This window comes from Pyxicephalus adspersus, chromosome 2, assembly GCF_032062135.1.
Source record: "Pyxicephalus adspersus chromosome 2, UCB_Pads_2.0, whole genome shotgun sequence".
Classification (NCBI taxonomy): domain Eukaryota; kingdom Metazoa; phylum Chordata; class Amphibia; order Anura; family Pyxicephalidae; genus Pyxicephalus; species Pyxicephalus adspersus.
In genome coordinates, this window is record NC_092859.1 from 16,029,783 (window position 1) to 16,051,075 (window position 21,293).

Genomic DNA, 21,293 nt, shown 5'->3' on the forward strand with positions numbered 1-21,293 from the left:
ATGTGAGTGTGGACGGGCACTTAGAGCAACTGTATGCAGGCTTATTTTATTTCATATAGTGCCGTAAACATAATGGCTTGTTTAGGGTTTCGGACAACTTCTTGCAGGATGAAACCCATGCTTACAAGGCCTTCACAGTATGAGGGTTTTTGGGGGGGAGAAATATCTGTAAAAATTTGGTTGATGTAAATATTGCCAATAAGGGTTATTCTAGAATAGAATTTCTAGACTAGATTCTAGTCTTGCTTTGAGGGGATAGGGGAGACTTTGGGTTAGTTTGGTGAATGAACTGATCAGGGCTACAGCCCTTTTTCCTGAAGGGAGGGGGACTGCTTTGAAGTCTTAACCCTGGGTTTCACATACAGACTTTCCAGACCTCATTCTAGTTTAGGTAAGGAGCTGATTGAATTTAGGAAAGTTGGCCAATCATTCCATAGCATGTGAGCTAGCACATTGGCACTGGTTTTAGATCCCTGCTAATTCTTCATTCTACCAGGGTAGGGGGTGGCACTGAGACCTGTTCCATGTTCTTTTCCACCATGAACCTTGCTTCTGCTCTGCAAAGTCATGTGAACCCCTAGGATTTGGTCTTTTCCTGCTATAGTGCGGTGCAGAGGAAGTGAAACTGCAGACAGATCAGTGTTGGCTTATCTGAGATAAAAAAACAGAAACAAAATTGTACTAAGTTTTTCAAGGTTTTATTACTCCACTCAATTTGTGGATAATATATTATTAAACAGGATTTATATAGAATACCATATTATGCAGCGCTGTACATTAAAAAGGGTTTGCAAATGACCGATATGGATAGTGACACGGGAGAAGGCCCTTCCTAGAAGACCTTACAATCTTTGGTTAAGTTAACCATTAATCTCCCAGTTACCTTGAGATTTTTTTGGGCCTTGTGCCTATGAGAGGAAGACTCTGTTAAAATGTGATCTACTCCCACTGACATTCTGTATCGGTGTCCATTTAACAAAGCACCTACCATAGTAACAGATACTTCAAGAATGTCCACAAGAATTGAGACCTTGTTTAGATCCTTGTTTCCACTTTTTCCATATTATCTGTGATTTTTGCTTTTTTTTTTCCAAATTCTTGAGAATTAGGCTAAAAGTCCTAAATTAAAACCATTTGTTGTATGATATCAGTTTTTAATTATGCGGACAGGGCAATTGGCCAGAACCTTAAATGTGAAACAAAAAAAGTTGACTTTCCTTGCGTGTGTATGTGTTTTTATTAGAGCACAGAAGGGGGTAAAATCCCAATTGGGGTATTTCTTTTTTGCTCCTTGTTATGGGATTTCCCTTGATATCTTGTCCTGAAGACATAACAGGAAACTTTTCCAAAAAAAAGTTTTGCATCGCAGAGCAGATATCCCCGTTCAGGAGTTTTCTCTCAACTTTTGCTAGAGATATTAAGAGTTTTCCTCGCTTTCTTTGTGAAAAGGGTCAACAAGACAAATAAAATCTGCAGGGACACAAACTGCAATTTTAAAACTTTATCAATGGGTTAGGGTTTCCATAATTTATCCAAAACATAAAGGGAACATTTTTGTTTACTAGATACCCTTGACGCTCATGGCCAGCTTAGGTGTCCTCTGTCTTTAGCACCTCATCTGTGCCAAGATCATCCAAGGAGAGATCCCAGCCAAACTCTGCGCTCCCAAACCGTCATAATCCTCAGACAATGGCATGAAGGTTCATCTGTACTTTCCAAAGTTCCTTATGCATATCTGGAGAGCATGTGTCTCTGGTATATGGGTGACTTTTTGGGGGATACAAGTTGTTTTTTTTCACTCCCATTCTCCGCCATGATTCTTGGTCCAACATTCACTCACTGGGTGGAAAATGAAGATTTGAATAACCATGAGCTGTGTTTCAATGCTCACCAGTGTGAAGGGCTCCTAGCTTGGCCTGGACGCCATAATTTCTAATACTCTCCAGCAATCTTCCCATCGCCTCGCCATCTCCTCCACAACCACTCAGCTCTTCTCCGAACTCTCCACCTACCTGGGATTTCCCAGAATTCTGACTCTATTCTGTATAACATAACCATTCACTATTCAATTTTTTGATCATTTTTGATTGATTCATGGATGAAAACTCAATTATATAAAAAAGAAAATTGTCCATAGATCATTTTCACCAATATTTGGATATCAAACCCACCAGAAATTGATTAGGGAAAGCATAGATTATTAGTTTAATTTTATTCTGATCATTTCACAAGTGAATATGACGGAGCCGTGTTTTTTTTTTGTTGTTGTTTTTTTCATGGTTGATTGCACAAGAAATGCTGAAACCGTTCATGTTGCAATTTCTTGGCCAAAGTTAGGAGAAATTCTGCAGATTTGTGTGAGTTTGCAGAAGACTTTGGAACTGATTGGTGGGATTAGTGGTATGAAGGTGGCCTTGGTGAATATGTGGCACATTAAATGCATTTGGGGGGATTTTTCTGATTTTTGCTCCCCTTCCTAGGTGTGTGTGCCCCCAGCAGTGCAGGTTTTGCTTTTCTCTGGGTAAGCCTTTGCTTTGATTCTTTATACAATGTCTCCTTTATTTGTAGTGACATTGAAAGAAATATAAGATGTTTCCAATATCCAGAGAAAGGATCTCTGTGATCATTCATCAGACAACAGTGTGACAACTTTTTAGCCACGTGTACCAGGCTGGCCAATGAGAAGCTGGCAGTGTGATTAGTGAATGGGGGTCTTGTACTCCTCTCCTCCTCCCCTACACTGGTTGGCTGCGCAGCTACAACGTGTATTACGGCTTTGAGTTGGCAGTGAGCCTATCCCTTTAAGAGGTCTCCCGAATGACAGCTCGCCTTCCCTTTAAGTCTTCGAGTCGGAGGAGAAATATTGGCCGACTTAAAGGGAGCGCCTCACTGGCTGCCAATCGCTGTTATCTGTGTCCGCTGACGCCGCCTCTCCTTTAATCCATCGCTCCGCTCAGGGATTTGTAGTCGGAGGGCAGAAAGTGAGTGAACCGGCTGAGATGTCCCCGAGGTGCTGGGAGTTGGTGCGGCGGCTGTGGCTGCTCTTTGCCGTGCTGTCCGGCCTCGGTGCCGCCTATTTCCCGGAGGAGCGCTACAACCCGGAGTCCCCGCTCCGGAGGCCCACTGTCCTCATCTCCCTGCTGGCCAGGAACGCCGAGGGGTCCCTACCAGAGGTGCTCGGGGCACTGGACCGGCTCCGCTATCCCAAGGACAGAATCTCATTGTGGTAAGGAGAGGCCGGGGGTCCGGACCGAAGGTCGGGGGGTATGGGGGAGGTTACACCCGTGGCCGGGGCAAAGAATGGGATGGGGGGGTCATCTAATATTGCCATTGCTATCATCTGTGGTGGGTTATAGGGGTCCACCAAGGTATGGGGCGTATAGGGGTCCTCTGGGGTCCAGCAATGAATGGGGCAACTTGTGGTCCAGCAGGGGCTAGGGTAATAGGGGTCCTCTGTGGTCCACCAATGGATGGGGGGATTTAGGGGTCCAGCAATTAATATGGGTTATTAGGGTCCTCTGTGGTCCACCAAGGGATGGTGAGTATAGGGGACCAGCAATGGATGCAGGGTATAGAGGTCCTATTTGGTCCACCAATGAATAGGGGGATATAGGGGTCCTGCAATGGATTTGGGGTATAGGGGTCCTCTGTGATCCACCAAGGGATGGTGGCTGTAAGGGGCCAGCAATGGATTTGGGGTATAGGGGTCCTCTGTGGTCCACCAATTGATAGGGGGATATAGGGGTCCCCTGTGGTCCACCAAGGTATGGGGGTATAGGGGTCCAGCAAGGGATGGTGGGTATAGGGGTCCTCTGTGGTCCTCCATTAGATGCGGGAATCCTGTGGTCCAGCAGGGGATAGGGTCACACAGGTGTCTCTGTCTTAAAAATGCAGATGGGCGTCTTTTTGGGAGGTGCGCTATAGTGGCATGGATATTCTCTATAACAAGGTTATATTGGATCCTCTGTGGTGGCCCAGCCAATGAACAGGAGTATGGGGGTCATCTGTGGTCAAGCAGAGGATGAGGTTATATGAGCCCTTTGTGGTTATATAGGGTTGGGAGGGGGGAGGGGGGTATTTCTGGGGTAGTTTTTAGTCAGACTGCCCATGGGACATAGGTATCCTCTGGTACAAGGGTAAATGGGTTCCCCTATTTACAGGTAACAGGGTCATAGCGGGGAATCTATGGTTTGGCTAGGGACCAGGTAATGTGGATCATCTTTGGTCAGGCAGATGAAGGCAGAGGACATAAAAGTTCTGTGTGGTCCGTCAAGGGACAATGTCAAAGATGGCACATTTGTGGCTGGGTACCATAGGTGTCATGTCTGGGATGAGATGGGTCATTTGTGTGAAATCTGTGGCTGGATGATGGTATAGGTGTCACCTATGATCAGAAAGGTCACCCCGGGATGGTTCTGTAGGACCTAAAGGTTTCATCTGTAGTCCTGCGAAGATAACTGTGTGGATGATATAGAAATAATGTGGCCAGAGCAATTAGAACAGAACAATGAGCTTGGAGCAGGACCCATCAGGGACAATATTATGGTCTCAGCCTATAAAGTCCCCATTGTGGGGGCCAGAGGTATTTCTATGAGTGGAAGTGATAGGGCTTGAATTCGTGGGCTCCGTTTTTGGTAACGCTCACTGCCCTGTTATGTTGGTCCATTGGTTTTCATATTGTCAAGTCATTGACCCAGAATTGATGTTAGATGAGGATTCTTGGCTTTCCATTGAGTTTACTAACGTCTTTCAAACATTTTTTATTCACTTCAATGTTGTTATATCTTATATCCGTACTCTTTTCTAGTTATGGATGGCTTGAGAAGTGTAAAACCCTAATTAGGTTTTTATTGGTGTCTTTGTGCCCATTGGGGGGAAAGTTCTTCGTCTGTGTCCAGTTGACCCCTATATAGCTGGGAAACCCAATTTATAGTTGTCACCACACCAGGAATTGGAAGCTTTCCAAAAAGGACACCTGTGCCAAAAAAGACTTCTAACTTCAGAGAAAGTTTCCTATCTATGTTGGACAAGAAGAGAAATCTCCCCAATGGGACCTCTTTCCATTCCATATAGATTAGGTTCCTCCTGACCTCCAATGGTGTCTGTAGAGGAGGAGATTGCATGGAGTTCTTTGGGACATTCTCCATCTGTGATTTGTTGGTGCTGAGATTGTGCCTTACATCTATTAATGGAGAAGTTATAGTTCTGTTTTTATTGTGAATCCTTTTATGGGTGATGAGTAGGATGGAGTGAGGAACTCATGGCGGGGTGTGGACACATCTTGAGTAGGGTGGGGCGGACATTTTTGTAGGAAGCTCTGCTGTGTCAGCCAATCGTTCTCTCTGATTCTCTCACAAGTTTACAATTACGGTTTCTTTGCACCCTGGAGAATTCGTTTCAATTTGTACTCAGTCATAAGTTATCTTCCGGGCCTTGTGTGGGATGGAGCAAGTAGTCTGTGTCCCTACAGCATTGGATTGTTCCCATTTATATCTCACCCTGATGAGGCCTCCTCATCCCACGCATGGGAGCTCTGCAGAACACTCCGTGTTTTATATAAATGTATATATTTTATTATAGACCTAGTTTTGCTCAGCTTTCAGAAAGATCTGAATCCAGTCTCTGTACTGTGAATTCCTCTCTTTAATTTCCCTTTTTATACATATTTATACACTTATATGAGCAAGCCAAACTAAAGATACAAGGGCTCCTATGGTGGGAAAGAATTGTTCTACTACAAGCGATCTATCTGAGATGAAATCTTTTATTTGGGGCTCATTTGTCACCTCCTCTATTGTATCTTTCTGTAGAACGTTCAGTACTCTTTGTAGACCTCCGCTTGGTTCTTTAAATGGTCTGTTCACCAAGTAAAGATATTTCAGCTATACTCAGTCCTTTATAATTTGCTCCATATATCTATCGGAGTCCCTGATAGCAATTTCACCCACCGTGGCCCCAGCTTGGTTTTTGGCATTTACAGTCCTTGTGTTGTATTTGTCAATCAATAAAAGTGGGCGCTCATAATGATCACAGGAGATGTTCAAACCTGGAAACTGAACACCAAAATCACTGCTAATGTTAGAGTTCTGGTGTTTGCGTTTTGGAACATTAGGGGAAAGGTTGATCTGCACTTGGCTGGCCTTGCTGCTCTCTGATGATCTGAACACAAGGTCCGCTTTCCTGTGATCACTGAAACATAAAAACTATTGTTTCAGAAGAAAGAGCGGGCTGTGTTGTTTATTAGAACAAAACTGTGCAACTTTTGAGTAGGTGAACGTCTACTTTTTTTGACTATCATGAGACCCCCCTTCTTTTGATTCCCCCACGTTCCTCTGTTCTTAGTGGGTCACTGACCTGTAATAACTATACAGGCAAGTTAGAGATTCACTGGTTGCATGCTTGATTTTCTTGTAAATCCTTTCATAGTCTAGCTGGAGGATCTCTGTCAGGTGTTTTTCTTATAGTGCCGCCTTTGCATTCTGAGTTTGAAAGGAAGGGTATTCTTGCTTTTACTTGTGGTCTCTAAATTACTGAATTGAAGCATCACAAATGAAGTAATATTTTCTGAGGCCAGAAGTGTTTATGGAATGTTGTTAGCCCTTCTAGTCTTCAATATTTTATTGCTGGCTGCTTGTTTCTATATATGGTTTACTCTCAATCTTCCATTAGCTTCTCTTGTGTACCATGGAAGGTGACCCCCCCCCCCCCCATCTTGTCCACTCCTTTGGAAACAATCTTATACAAAATATTACACTGTAATGCCACAAGAGTATTCTTTTATATCCTCTTTGTAAATTCCACTAATAGGTTGAGTCTTTTTTATATATCAGTTTCCATTATACTTGTTATCTTGTTTTGCACAAATACAGGTGCTCTTTTAGACATTTTCCTTATGACTTAATGCTTTAATATGTTTTGATGACCCTGTTGGTTGTCAGGCCTCCATTCGCATTTAAGCTGGATTTTTTTTATCTGAAAGATGTTTTTCATGGTTATATCTCTTTATTTTGTATTTTATTGGTTTTACTTATCACTGTCTGCTCTTCCCCAGGGTTGCCACCGATCACAACTTGGACAATACAAGCAGCATACTACGAGAGTGGCTCATCAATGTCCAGAGTCAGTACCACCATGTGGAATGGAGACCACAAGAGCATCCCAGGTAACAGAACAGACTCATAGGGCTCTAGTTATTAAACAGGAAATCTGACATTCCCTTGGGGGAATGGTCCAAGTACATGTGTTTCAATGACAGTAATTGATTCCCATCAATGTTTAAGGGAATATCGGATTCCCTGTTTTAAAAATAGAACCTATAGTAGACTAGTCATACTGACGGACACCTGTATGTAGACATGTAGACTCAAGCAAATGCTGGAGACATCAACTGCCCGGCTAGCTCAGTCGGTAGAGCATGAGACTCTTAATCTCAGGGTCGTGGGTTCGAGCCCCACGTTGGGCGAGTAGATTTTTTCCTATTTTTTTTTAAATTTAAAAGGTTTTTATGAAATGGAAAATTAGGTGATTTACCTGACTGTTTATGCAGAAAGGATTCACTAACTTTAACTATGGAGGCAAGAAAAAAAATTTGCATTTTCAGAAACCATTTATCTTTTGTGTTCTCTGCATTGTTTTACTGTAAGTGAAACAATGGTTACACAAACACAAGAAAGAACTTATTGTTCTCCTTAAGTTCCTAAAAACTCCAAAATGTATGTACACCCTTCTTTTTTTTAACTTTTAAATAAATAGTTCAAGGATGGTGTTATTTATGTTTGATAAAAATAACTGATTCTGTGAGCCTATAACCTTTTGTACGTGGCAATATTATTTCAGGCATTTTTTATCAGCCCAACTCTGATCTACAGAACACATATTATGTAGAGACAGAAGTGTTCTGTGTGTCTAACACTTCCTGTCCTAATGTGACAATTCTGGTTTCATTAGATACAGTGAGTGGTGTTGTCACCTTAGGACAGGACGTTTATTAGAAGTTTAATGATCACCAGGTAAAAGTAAAGGGAGTCTGGAAAACAAAATAATACAGCCACTACATATAATGAATGTACGTTTTACTATATCATGTTTTGGATACCTATACAAAGGTCTCTTCTCCCAAATTCTCCTTATTAGCATCTGAACTGACTTTATTCCACGAAATAATATACTATTCAGTAGCCATAGCAGCCAGAACCTTTATCTGTATACATTCTGATTTCTAGTTGTATCCATACCCTGTGCACGACTTTATTTAGAACAATTATACCATGGACCTGAAAGCCTGAACTCTTTTTGGTTTTATATGCACTTTAGGCTGGTTTGCACCACAGCTTTGGTTTTTACAGAATTGGAACTTGCACAGTTGGCAGCAAGCAGCAGTGAGTGTTGCTGAACCGCTCACTGACACCCCACTAATTTTCTATTGGGCTGCTGCAGGTTGAAGCTACATATAGCCCCAGCAACAGTCAACTGACACAATGAAGTGGTAGCCACACCGCAACCTGCTGTTCATCTCCCCATTGAGGAGGGACCTGATAGATACTCTTATCCCTTCCCCATTTTTGTAATAAAAGCATGTTGTAAATGTGCACCCACTGGAGAGACCTTCTTTGTGTTAAAATACCTGGACCTTACATACGGAGTGTCACTTTCTGTCCCCATACTTTTCCAGGGACCATCAAAGTGGGAGAACCTGTAATAGTTACCTCTTTCTCTCTCTGACAACATAGTTGGATACTCGGTGCTCATCACTGTTTACTCTGTTTAGTCAAAAACCTTAAGAGAGTTATAACTCCCCCCTCTCTCTCTTATCCAAAAATGTTTTGTAGATGCCCTTTATTACTGGTTTTGCTTTCTGCATTGCTGTGATGTCAGTGTCTCAGAATCGGTGCTATAGACATCCAGACAACTACCATTTTCAGAGAGGGAGCAATAGTAGCCTCCATGCTTTTTACTTGAAAGGTATCCTTTAAATCCTGTTAGGCTTGATCATTCAGCCTTAAAATGTACGTGCAGTATGCCTGCCTATTCCAGCAATGCGGTGTCTTTCTTTTGTCTTCCCCTCAAAGCTATGTAGATAATACGTGTGCAGCTGTCCTGGCCAAACTCTGTCCTAATCAAACACAGGATTCAGCTGTTCATGAGAAATCCCCTCCAAGTATGAAGGAGCATTGAGTTCTATATAATCCCAGAGGTTTTGTTCCACTTTTGCCATGCACGCATTTATGTGACACAACACACATCCTCTCGTCTTAGGAAATGCCTTTGTTTAGCATTTTACTTAACATTAACCCTTGGATTGCATGCCTCTCTATAGTATTCTGTATATCCCATGGTGATCCCACTAATCATTTTGTCTTCCTTAGGTGGTTTCAGGATGAGGAAGGGCCCAAGCATTGGTCTCAATCTCGCTACGAATATGTCATGAAACTTCGCCAGGCGGCTCTGACTTCAGCGCGGGAAATGTGGGCAGACTACATCATGGTATGGGAAAGTTATGCATACAAGCTGCTTCATGGGCTTTGTGCTGGTCTGTGAGATTTCATAAGAGTTGGAGGCTTGTGCAATAGCTTTATTATATGCAAGTTTTGCAGTTTAGATGGACTGTTACTGGGAGGAAGGAGACAAACTGCTGCAGGTTTAAAATGCAGACCCCTAGCGATGCTCATATTTCCAGCATAATGTTTTCAAGACCAGATCATCCTAACCCAGGGGTCTGCAACCTTTACTATCAAAAGAGCCATTTTGCCCCCTCTTCCACTAAAGAAAAATAGTCTGGAGCCGCAAAACATAACGCAACTTATAAACTTTTAAAAGCTTTATTATTTTTTTAATTTTACCTGTTACAACAAGTGTGCATGTGTAGGCCTACTTTGAAATAAATTAAACACTGAACTATGCCCCTAGAAGCCTCCAGCTTCTAACGTATCATCCTGTTACATTAGCTGGAGGCTTCTAACGTAACAGGGTAGATTTTTTTGATGAGCAGAGTTCTTTATGTTCTGACGATGCCTTAGCGATTACATTTTAAGGGGTGTTAGCCACAGGTGTCCCTCATTTGCAGCTTTAATTTTGTTCACCTGGATGCTTCCAGCAATGTGTACCAGGGTAGATTTTTTTGATAGGCGGAGTTTTTATGAATTTTTAGGAGGTGTTAGCCACAGGTGTCCCCCACTTGCACCTCTAATTTTGTTCACCTGTACCCCCTTCCTGTTCCAGAGAAATTGGGGTTCAGGTGCCTCCAGCAATGTGTAACAGTAGATTTTTTGGATGGGCAGAGTTCTTTATGTTCTGATGATAGCCTAACAATTAAATTTTAGGGGGTGTTAGTCGCAGGTGTCCCCCACTTGCACCTACATTTTTGGTTTTGTACATCTCCCCGTTCCAGAGGAATTGGGGTTCAAAGGAGGGGGATGTCATTGTACACACCCATTTGTACACGCTCCGTGGTAGATTTATTTCACTGGTAGATTTTTTTCATTAGAACACTGGATAGGGAATCCCGCTCCTCCGCAGTGTCTTGGGTGGAAGGGGATCCCCCATCAGAGATCTCCCAGCGGCAGCCGAAGGGAGCCACAACAAGGAGGCTGAAGAGCCGCAGGTTGCAGACCCCTGTCCTAACTGATACAAATTTTGGGACTTATATTGCTGCATCTTGTCTGTTGTTTTCAGCCTCTGATTGACTAGTTAGCCTGCCCTTCATAGTAATGGGCCAATTAGAATGTGTGGAGCTGGGGCTTGGTAGCAACTGCTGACACCTCCCAGGAGGGGCAGGGTTTTCTGCCAAGACAAAAGGGTTTGACGGGCTGGTGCAAAACTGTGCACGTAGGTGCATTCATTACATTCAAATGTGTGTCCCCTTTCCACCAGTTACAATCTAAAATCAATAAAAAAAATTTGGAAAACATGCATTTCAGCCAATAGCTTGTGGTTGATATCTCTTAATTCACTGGCCATGGGCTACTATACAGCATAGATTAATGGGTGTGTTAGTTGAATATAATTAACAGGTCCTCAAAAATAAATGCCCACCAAAATGGTAAACTAATAAAAGCAAGAATCTGCTGCACAACGTAATAAATACAAAAGCCACGTCAATGATTTTGTCTCATACTAATTTATAAAGATTGGGTGTGCTTTGTTGTGTGGCAGATACTTGCAAAGTACATTTATTCTCCTTTCTAAAGTTACTGAGCTTTGCTCTGCATGGTAGAATAAGCCTTATCACTTTGTTGGTACTTTTAGGCATCATTCATATAGGTTTTTGATTTATATCTTTATGCAACTTAAGGGAGCTCACATGAATAGAACTTTTTACTGCTAGTTAAAGTTTAAAAAATCCCTTCTGAGTTTTGGATTGAAATGTTTCTGGTCACATTAACCTGGACGGAGTGTCAGTGTGGATCTAAAAAGCTATGCAGGTGTTACATCTCCGCATGAAGACCACATAAAGAATGTTTTTAGGCTGGGTGTGAACAAGCTGTATGCGGGTGGTGGCCCTTGTGTTGGGACCCAACTCCACACCCTTGTGTTGGGACCCAACTCCACAGTAAGCATTCAACAGGTGGTTACTGAAAATTGCCAGGTGGTGCAACTCAAAGGGTCTGGGGATAAGACTGTACGCAGTATAATGCTAGCTGGGCTGCAACACTGAGCAGAGACCAGTACTGGGATTCAAAGTAGTGAAGTGTTTGCTCTGACCAACTCACAAACTCATGCTGTTTAGCATTGTTATAAGTGAAATATTTACCTTGAAAAGAATATAAGGATCCCATGTCGGGCAGACAGCTTCTGAGTCCTACAGTCACATTTACTAGCGTTAAAGCAAATCCATTGTAAAGCTTAAAAAATAAACATATATAGGGATAGGATAGTGGTTTGTTCTAATGACTTTTATTGCCTTACCTGCTGCAATAGTGTTGTGTAAATGTTCTCTGCTATCCCATTGCAGGTAGGGGGAACACTGACTCTGTCTATGTAGGTTGATTTCCATAGTGACTGAGGTATAACAGTACGTGTAAAAAATAGAAATGCAGCAAGAACAATCAAAGGGTTTATGTTCATATTGGGCTCATATCTACAAAATACAAAAGTTTGGGACAACAACCTTAATAGATGCATATGAAGCATAGTGTATAAAATAACCATAACCTGTATAAAGTTTAAAATAACCTTTTTCTAACTAGTAACCTTTCCCTTTGTTTCAGCAGAATTGTAAAGCAGTTATAGTAATGAAATGATGGCTGCTTGCTGCAGGTTTCTGCACTTGGAATGTTATTCTTCTATGTGCAAGGCTTATACAAGGATGTGGAATTGTCTTGGCTTCTACAACCAGCAAAGCTAGAACAAACGTATATGTTGACTTGATGGTGATAGCACTGAGATTGTTATAATTATATGCAGCAAAGTGGACTTATCGGCAGGTTTTTATTAGGTTTGCTGCAGTCTGTAGAATTACCCATGTTGCCAACATAAATGTTTGTAAATTGTGCTTCTGTGGTCATCTTTTGGACCCAGGCATCACAGGTTTACATCATTTATGGGCACCAAAGATTATCACTATATAAGTAATGGGTAAATGTGCAGCATAAAAAGACAAGTTGTGGAAGGGGGAGTTCTGTTCTAGCATGACTGTGCCCCTAAGCACAAAGTAATCTCCATAAAGATGCGGTGTGAAGGGAATTTGTGTGTCCTCCAAGGAGCCCTGACCTGAACACCCTTGGGATAAATTGGAATATCCATTCCAAGGACACATCAATACCTGACCTTATAAATTCTGCCTCGAGCGATTGGAATGTGTCCATTCAGCCATAGCTCCTTATCTTATTCTGTAAAATTCTACCTTCCAGCAATTTAAAAGCTTTAGATATTTATGAACAATACAGATAATATGGCTTTAGACCCAACACTGGTGGAATGTTCACTGGTATTAGAGGTTGGTGTACAATTTTTCATCCACTTTTTAAAAGTATTACAGATCACATTGTGGCTTACATTCCACATTTTGCTTGACATGGACATTTTATAGATGACCTTGCACATTATAGAACTGTGTAACAGTATCAGAAAATGTTGTGCATACACTGTGAATGTTGGTTTCCTTCTCGAATGCTTGCTGCAAATTACGATTTTTGCCTCTAGAGGCCTCGCAAGTATTTTCGAAAGCTGATACTTTTAAAGGAAGTGCTATTTTCATTTCATGAGGATAGAAGAAACTGTAACCAGACTGTCTTCATCTAGATAGATATGTAGTGGTGGGAAGTAGTGATGGTTTCAAAAGACAGAAGAAGACGGGTAGGCAAGTTTGAAAAAATGGGTTTTGAGCGCTCTTTTAAATGAGCAGAAAGTAGAAGCAAGCCGAATAGGATGAGGGGGACCACTCCAGAGAGTTGGGGCAGCTCTAGAGAAGACTTGGAGCCGTGCGTGTGATGAGGTTATGAGTAAGGAAGTCATTATTAGGTCATTGGAGGAGCGGAGAGAGGGGCAGGGGGGGTATTTTTTTTTTTTTTTACCAAGTCAGAAATGTTCCCAGAACACCTGATATTTCAACAACTGTCTTCCCATGGGATTTCATGTGCAGTAAATGTAATATAGGCATGTAAAAAAAGCACCTTTTGTAGACATCCAAGGTGATGGGACTCTTGGGCACCAAGAGTTTGAATGTAATGTTGGGTGTGCTAGCAAGTTGATTCTTTTTGGATTGGCCAACTTCCATGACAAGTTGAAAGCCCCATTGCAATTAAATAACTTTTACCGTTTCTTTCATAAAAAATGTATCAAGTCAATTACGGAATTTTTATGTTGTTTTAAAGTTGATGACAAGTTCTCTTTAAAGCATATCTAAGCTTAAAGAAAAAGTTTAATCTTGAGGATACCATTAAAAAAGTTGCCCCTGATGCATCCAAATACATTGCAGTGTCCTGAAGAAAGTTCTTCCTGATACCTGGACGTTGCCTCATTTATTGTGCGTCTTTATAACTTGTCCATACAGTAGATGTCCTGTTACCACTCGCCTGATGTTATGGTGTCACTGACTTGTAAAGGCATTTTCCCCATAAACAAGGATGCATGGAGCAAAGACTTTGTTTGCTATGGCTGGTGTGACCAGCAAGAAAACCATGTTTTAAGGGCTTTCTCTGTGCTTTAAGCACTCCTCATCACTAGTGTGACGTTATTAATGGACCAGGATTGTGTGGGTTGAAGGTATTATTTTTTTTTTTTTCTAAACAATCAATCAGATCCTCTGCTTCATACAAATACAGACAAAAGAGTATTCTTTAGTCTGTATAGTAGAGAAGGGGGCATTTTTGTAATGGCATCTTTAAGGTGGCCCTCTATTGAAAAGGTAGCTGCTATGTTGATCATCAGATTTTTGTAATTTCTGAGTCCCTGACCTGGAGCACTTATGGGATAAGGAATGCAGAGGTCACTTTCTTCATGTATGTTCCAAGTCTGTGCCTCAAAGCCAACAGGGAACCAGAGGGAGGTCTGTAGGGGCAGCATGCATATTTCCTTTGCTAGGAGAGCAGCAGGCATCTACTATTCTGTACATTGCAGTCTATGTAGTTTATATACAGCTTTTTGCAACTCATTTATAGATTTATTTCCTTTTACTTTTTTTAGTTTATAGACGCTGATAATTTGCTGACTAACCCAGACACCCTTAATCTGCTAATTGCGGAGAACAAGACGGTGGTGGCCCCTATGTTGGAGTCTAGGGCAGCCTACTCCAATTTCTGGTGTGGAATGACAACCCAGGTGAGTGGAAAATGGTAGAAAAAGTCAGTCTCAATCCTTAACTCCTATGTGTGAGTTTTAAACTAACTCCATAAAAGATTTCAAATGTTCATGTTCAGTGAAATAATCAGGTGCACCCCACTAACAAAGTATGTTCAGAGGCATCCTGTTTGGTGTTCATGAACCATTCATGAAACCGACAGATGGCCCTACATGCTTGGCATACACTTTAGTATAATAAAAAAATCATAGTTGAATCCATAACCGCAAATAACTCCAAAGCATTTTCCATCACTGTTCCCCACAGTTGGTTTAGGTCACATTTCAGTAAATATCACATTGTTCCAGAAGGTTCTTTCCTGCATTTTCAACTCTTTTTGAACTTCAAGGACATTTTTAAGGCACACCGCCCATGCAGTTTTAGTTGGTGTAACCAGTTGCTAATTGCAGATACATGTACATTACCTGCTTATCCCAAATGTATTTTTTTTGGGCAATCTCTAGCAAAACTCCAACATCCCCAACCTTTCTAAGCACCTATAATGATCTCTCTTAATCCTGGTATGCTTATACAACACGGGTCAAAAGCAAACGCAACACCAAAACCTCGACCTGTTCCACCAGCATATTTTCTAAAGCATAGGTATTCAAATCTGGAACACCTGATTTTACTTGTATGTACAGTATTTGAAGTGATGCTATGTAGGGTGAACATATTTTCTGAAGATGGGCAAATCATTTTTTGTAGTTTAGAATATAAATGAGGCAGTGTTTGAAAGAAGATTTAATATTTGCTTGTTAAAAATGCTAACAAAACCTCACATTTTCAATGAAGTGTGCTTGATTTTCCACATGACTCTGTACACTATCTCTATTAGATTTGGTGACTGTACTCCTTTTTATTTTATTTTTTTTTTTTACACCCTTTATCTGAATTTAGGGATATTACAGACGTACCCCAGCTTACATGCCAATCAGACGGAGAGAGCGCCGTGGCTGCTTTGCTGTTCCTATGGTTCACTCCACCTTCCTTATTGATCTACGAAAGGAGGCGAGCCGACACCTGGACTTCTATCCACCCCATCCAGACTACACCTGGGCATATGATGACATCATAGTATTTGCCTTCTCTTGCCGGCAAGCTGGTGGGTTGCCCAATAAATTGAAACATGATTACCATGTGGGAGAAATAAAACTTGCAAAATAGGAGTAGAGAAGAGTTAAATGCGTATTATTATAGGTGTTCATCATAGTTTTATACAAACTTCAACACTGCATACTCATCTATACATGACATGTGTACTTTGATTGTCCCTTGCTCTTTAACAAGTGTTTTCCGTGTCTCTCACAGAAGTTCAGATGTTTCTCTGCAATAAAGAAGTTTACGGGCACCTCCCAGTTCCTCTGCGGTCACACAGCACTCTATTTGATGAAGCTGACAACTTTCTGCACACCAAACTAGAGGTTACGGGTGAGTTCTCAACCAGCGGCAATGATGATCATCTGAAAAGGAACACATTCAGGTGTATGCCTTAATTTGATGTAGCTGGTGGCTGTGGGGTGCAGAATACTTCTGTAAGCAGACACTACAGCAAATAATAGTTTCGTACACCCAGTAATGTACAAGTACCAAGGCATTAGATGGGGCAAGGCCAAGTTCCAGCCTACTCATTTGCATTTTTTGGATCATGTGGTTTTGTGGTGTCAGGGGTTCTTTGAAAGACTTGGATTATATATAGGGATTACCATTAAACATAGTAGACTTGTGCCTGTAGATATCATCATTTAGGTTCTTCCCTTTTTCTGTTCCTGGTTCTAGTGCTCCTGAACATAAGTGCAAATGGGAAAGATGTCTAATGTAAAACTGACCTCACCTAAAAATCCAAAAGCAGAAAACTAAAGAATTTTTAGGGGGATATGTAAAATTAAATCTCTAGACTTTCAAAAAAAAGCAATGGATCTGAAAAGACATACATCAGGAGAAATGGTAGTGGCATGATTGATAGGTGATTTTTTTTTTATTTACCAGCTTTAGAACATAAGTAGACCACCAGTTAGCCTTCTAAAAGTTAAAAGAACAGAAAGCAGCGACTTCCCTGCAGATCACCACTGAATGGCAAGTAGTAGTTCTCGGTGCCGCTTTCACCAAAAAATCTATTGGAACACTGGAATGCTCAAAGCTTCTATTCATTTGTTATGTACTTGATGCAAGACACTAATGCAGCTGAATTGGAATAACTTAACTGGTGTGGTAGTATGAAGCTGAACATATGAAAGATTACATCTAAACTAATTTCTAGTTTTAATGTAATTTGTGTATCACATTCGGGTTATTATTGAAGTTATATAAAAAAAGATTTTTGTATATAATTCTGACCCATCTAATAACTGTTCCTCTTCTGTCTGCAGTGAAGGGTCCACCTTCCGAGCCATCAGCTTTCCTGTCCCTCCCACCAAAAGTACCGGATAAAATGACATTAGATGAGGTTAGTAATGACTGCTTACATTGCTACCCTGACATAAAGCAAAGCATATGAGATTGCCTTTGTGCTGCAGCTACTAACCAGCTATACATTGGATCAAGAGCATGATTCATTTCACCTAAAGTAAACCTTTCCAAAGAGAAATATGCAGCTTGCCTGCTGGTTTCTTGGTTGGTATTCTAACTCTGGTATTATCTAAGGAACAAAAATGTGAATCCTAGGAAGCCCTAGAAATACCAGAAATCCTTATCTGCGTCAGTATTCTGAGTCAACTCTTTCAAATGCTCTTACCCAATAGGTCACCTGTAAAAAAAAAAAAATGTAAACCTAATTTTGTATCTGGCTGTTCATTTATTAAAAAGCTGCTAAATCTCTGCTCTCCAAACCCTGTGGTTAAATGGTTAAGTTAAGGATGCATTTACACGGAGCATCTGCAGAACAGCTAGCTGACAGTTGCTCTGCTCTCTTAACCCTTTCTAATCTTAGCAGTAAGCACTTATCCAAGAATGAATGAGAGCTCATTCCTACGCCTGTGTTTTATAAAGTGTGTGGTGCTTTATTCCATTCACATGCCTAAATAGCAGGATAGGTTGTGGAACTAAATCAGTCCATAAATATGAAATTGAGAGCTACCATTGTGGCGTTCTGATCCTGGCTTTAGATCCTGACCTTTTGTTTCTCACTTTTCAGATTTTTCTCATTAATCTAAAGCGTCGGTCAGACAGGAGAGAACGTATGAAGAGGACTCTGTACGAATTACAGATTGACTACAAGATTACAGATGCTGTGGATGGCAAGTGAGTATTTGAATATGAAAGTATCTCCAAATGATAAAATGCATTTTTTTTTAATATTATCCCCAAAAAAAGGTAATAAAGTAGTGAAGGTACAGAAAGTATCCAGCATGAAAAATGAAAATAAACCCTATTTCCTTATATTGGATATCTCCAGAAAGGAATATTCCTATACCTTCCTTTAGTGTTAACTCCAAATTGATGCACTGTAAAAGGTTACTGTGATGCACTGTGTTACTACTTTTGTCCATTTGTACTCATTTGGCCTAAAAATAGCAAATGGCTGTAAATCTAAAATAAAGGTTGTATACCTGCAGCATCCTTCCAAACCCTCCTTGTACGTCCGAATACTATGTCAGTCTGGCACTTTTGGCAGGGATGAAGCTACTAATTTCTATTGGCACATAATGATTGCAGCACTAATAAAATGTGCAGGCAAGCTTTGCTCGTTAAAAGGCCTGAGAATCTGTTTGGGAGGCCATTGATGACATAAGCCATTCTAGGGCCCTTTACTTCATACCTGTAGCAGTTTCCACCTTTCCCATCAGTGGCAGAATATCTTTGTTAACCTATCCTAGAGATATGGGAACTATCATTGTAATATTGAAAGAAGGAAAATGCCCACACACAAGATGCAAGTTCCCAGACTCTTATGCTATTCCTATGACTCATTGACTTGCTCTAATGAACGCAATTGGAAAACGGCCCAGAAACTTGTGGTTTGTAAGATAAGTCACCAGTGGCAGCTTCTAAAAATCTATCATGATGGGTTCTTTTTATAAACAAATAAACAGTTGTGCACTGACAATGACTGCAAGTTTATTTAAGTTGCCCTCCCATTAATACGTCTCAATTTTAGGATACCCAGGAAGGTTCTAATTGGGTAACATTTCCAAATATAAGAATATGCCATAATCAGAAAAATGTGCATTTGTGTATACACCTACATTTGCGATAATAATATAATAATATCTCTGGGGTTTAGGTTTTTCCTCTTAAAAAAAAAAAAAAAAAAAAGACATATAACTGAATAAGGGTTTTGTTTTGGAAGGATAAATGTGTAAAATATACTCGCCATAAGGTCTGGCTGTAGTATACGGGGGAGCCCATACTAAGAAGAATTGTATGAGACAGCTGTCTGTCTCATTGAAAATTGTTTGACTAAATAAACACACACTAAACATTTGCCCTTTAAAAGCCAGTCTGCTTCTATCTTTCCTTCTTCCTATGCCCTCCCATTAGGTAATGATAGGATCATAGTGTTTGACTCCTGGGTATGGTGATGTCCTTTCCAGTCTCTGCTTTATCAGTTATATCTAAGGCTACGTACACACATCAGATGATTCTCGGCTGATAATCGGACAAGAATTTGGCGTCTGTACAGCACTTGTCTTTATGGATCCATCCTAGGGGATCTGCGAATGATCGTAATGAAAGTGAAGGGAAAACAGCTTGATGGGGTGCCGCTCCGTTGTTATCCCTCCTCCCATCTCCATAGAGTAGAATAGTACTCTATGTAAAGCGCTCATTCATGCATGGTTAAGTCTTTTGTCGTTGAAAAAGGAATGTGAAAGGTCCTTTCCAATGACAATTATTGAACGTGTGTATGCACCCTAAGTTGGATAGGGTATTCCAGCTTTCATCACTACCCCAGTTCACAGCTTAATTTCATAACCAGTTATACTGGAAGCGTCCTTCCAAAGGCTGTTTGAATGCCAAGGATGGCAGCACACTATACTCTTACCTGACTCAAAGCTTCCTTAAACACTATAGGTGAGCTAATGATTATGAAATGGACAGCTTTTGTGCTAAAATGATATTTAATGATATAGAATCCTGTAGATCAATTACAGTTGATCAAATGGCACATTTTCTGTATGAGTTGTAATTTGTTGTGTAAGATTCTTCAGGGCGCAGTCTCTGGTTTACATATGTAACACCAGGAAGTGCAGACATAATCTGTGTCCTCACAGCTGGAACTTCTCCTCTATCAAGATTCAGGAAAAGGACAGAAAAGCTTAACTGTACCTGCCAAAATATGGAGCTACTTATTTCCACTGTCTGACTTTGGAATAATATTTAGGATATGTGATTTCATTTGAGCCTGTTAAAGAGTATGGCTTTCTGTGTCGAAGATCATGCCTGGAATGACTTGGGACCTAACCTGTCTCTATATTATATAATACAAACATCTAAAATATTTTCTTTCTTTACAAAGTGGGAGAATGGTTAGAATCTGTTACTGGAATGGGAGGGGAATGTCATATGGGTCCCATTCACTATCACTGACGGGAAATTAGAAAAATGTCCCAGCGAGGACACGTATCTGTAATGGCTTTATTTTATTCACCCGTCATTTAAACCAATGACAGGTGAAGTGACCATTTATTATGCTTATGGAAGCACCTGTTACGAGGAGGGATAATTGGGGCAGCAAGTGAACAGACATGTCTGGAAGTTAATGCAGAAAAAAGTGGCAACTGTAAGGATCTAACGGACAAGTGGAAAATTGTGATAACTAGATGATAGGGTTGGAGCAACTCTAAAACAGGATGTCTTGTACAGTTTTCCTAGAGTGCAGCACCCACCAAAGAGTCATCCAAGAGGGTGATTTGGCTCATGGGTGCCTAAGGTATATTAATATTTGTAGGAGGCTAGCTTATTTGGTCTTATTCCAACAAGAGAGAACACTTTGCCTTAGAACTGGGCTTGGCGCTGGGAATGACGTTGAGTATATTTTCACCAGTCAGACCTTCCATGTTGCTCACCATCGAAAGTTCCTGGACACATTAGAACTAAACCATGGAGCAATGAAAGAAAGTCGGGAAATTTGTGTGTGTGTGTGTGTGTGTGTTTTCTGTCTGTATAATACGTTGACGGTGGTATTGTGTGTGTATATTTATATATGTGTAAATTTCTTTCATTATTTAACTTTCATTAAACCTGTATGGACTGCAGACAAAGAACAGTGCTGTGACCAGAGCCAGGTGCATTCTGCACACACTCTAGTACTATTTACCAGCAAGCTTTGTAATGAATGAAAAGTTCATTTGAGGGCCCACTGACCCCTCTAGGACTCAAGCCAAGCGGAATAGAAATTAAAGTACAGTACCGGTTCAGAGAATTTTTCCACAATGAGCTCTTAGAAGAAGAATCAGTGAGAGTGTTCTTTACTTGCTCTGAAATGCTAGCTTTGAACTAGGTGATACTGTATTACCGGCCAGAAACATAACTTTCCTTTTTTGAGAACACGTTTGGATGAATTTGGTTATTTTTTTAC

The 21,293-nt window shown here is 40.8% G+C and overlaps 1 protein-coding gene and 1 non-coding gene across 2 annotated transcripts in view; both read left to right on the forward strand.

Moving 5' to 3' along the window:
- Window positions 1-2,379: 2,379 nt before the first annotated feature.
- Window positions 2,380-21,293, forward strand: part of COLGALT1 (collagen beta(1-O)galactosyltransferase 1) — a 29,972-nt gene continuing 11,058 nt past the window's right edge. Inside the window, exons 1-8 of the mRNA XM_072399679.1 lie at window positions 2,380-3,226; window positions 7,052-7,162; window positions 9,366-9,483; window positions 14,623-14,757; window positions 15,677-15,881; window positions 16,088-16,207; window positions 17,146-17,222; window positions 17,910-18,016. Coding sequence (XP_072255780.1) covers window positions 3,000-3,226; window positions 7,052-7,162; window positions 9,366-9,483; window positions 14,623-14,757; window positions 15,677-15,881; window positions 16,088-16,207; window positions 17,146-17,222; window positions 17,910-18,016 — 1,100 coding nt within the window. The 5' untranslated portion in view covers window positions 2,380-2,999. The remainder of the gene's footprint in view (window positions 3,227-7,051; window positions 7,163-9,365; window positions 9,484-14,622; window positions 14,758-15,676; window positions 15,882-16,087; window positions 16,208-17,145; window positions 17,223-17,909; window positions 18,017-21,293) is intronic.
- TRNAK-CUU (transfer RNA lysine (anticodon CUU)) lies at window positions 7,390-7,462 on the forward strand. The gene has a single exon. It is a non-coding gene; the product is annotated as a tRNA-Lys (tRNA).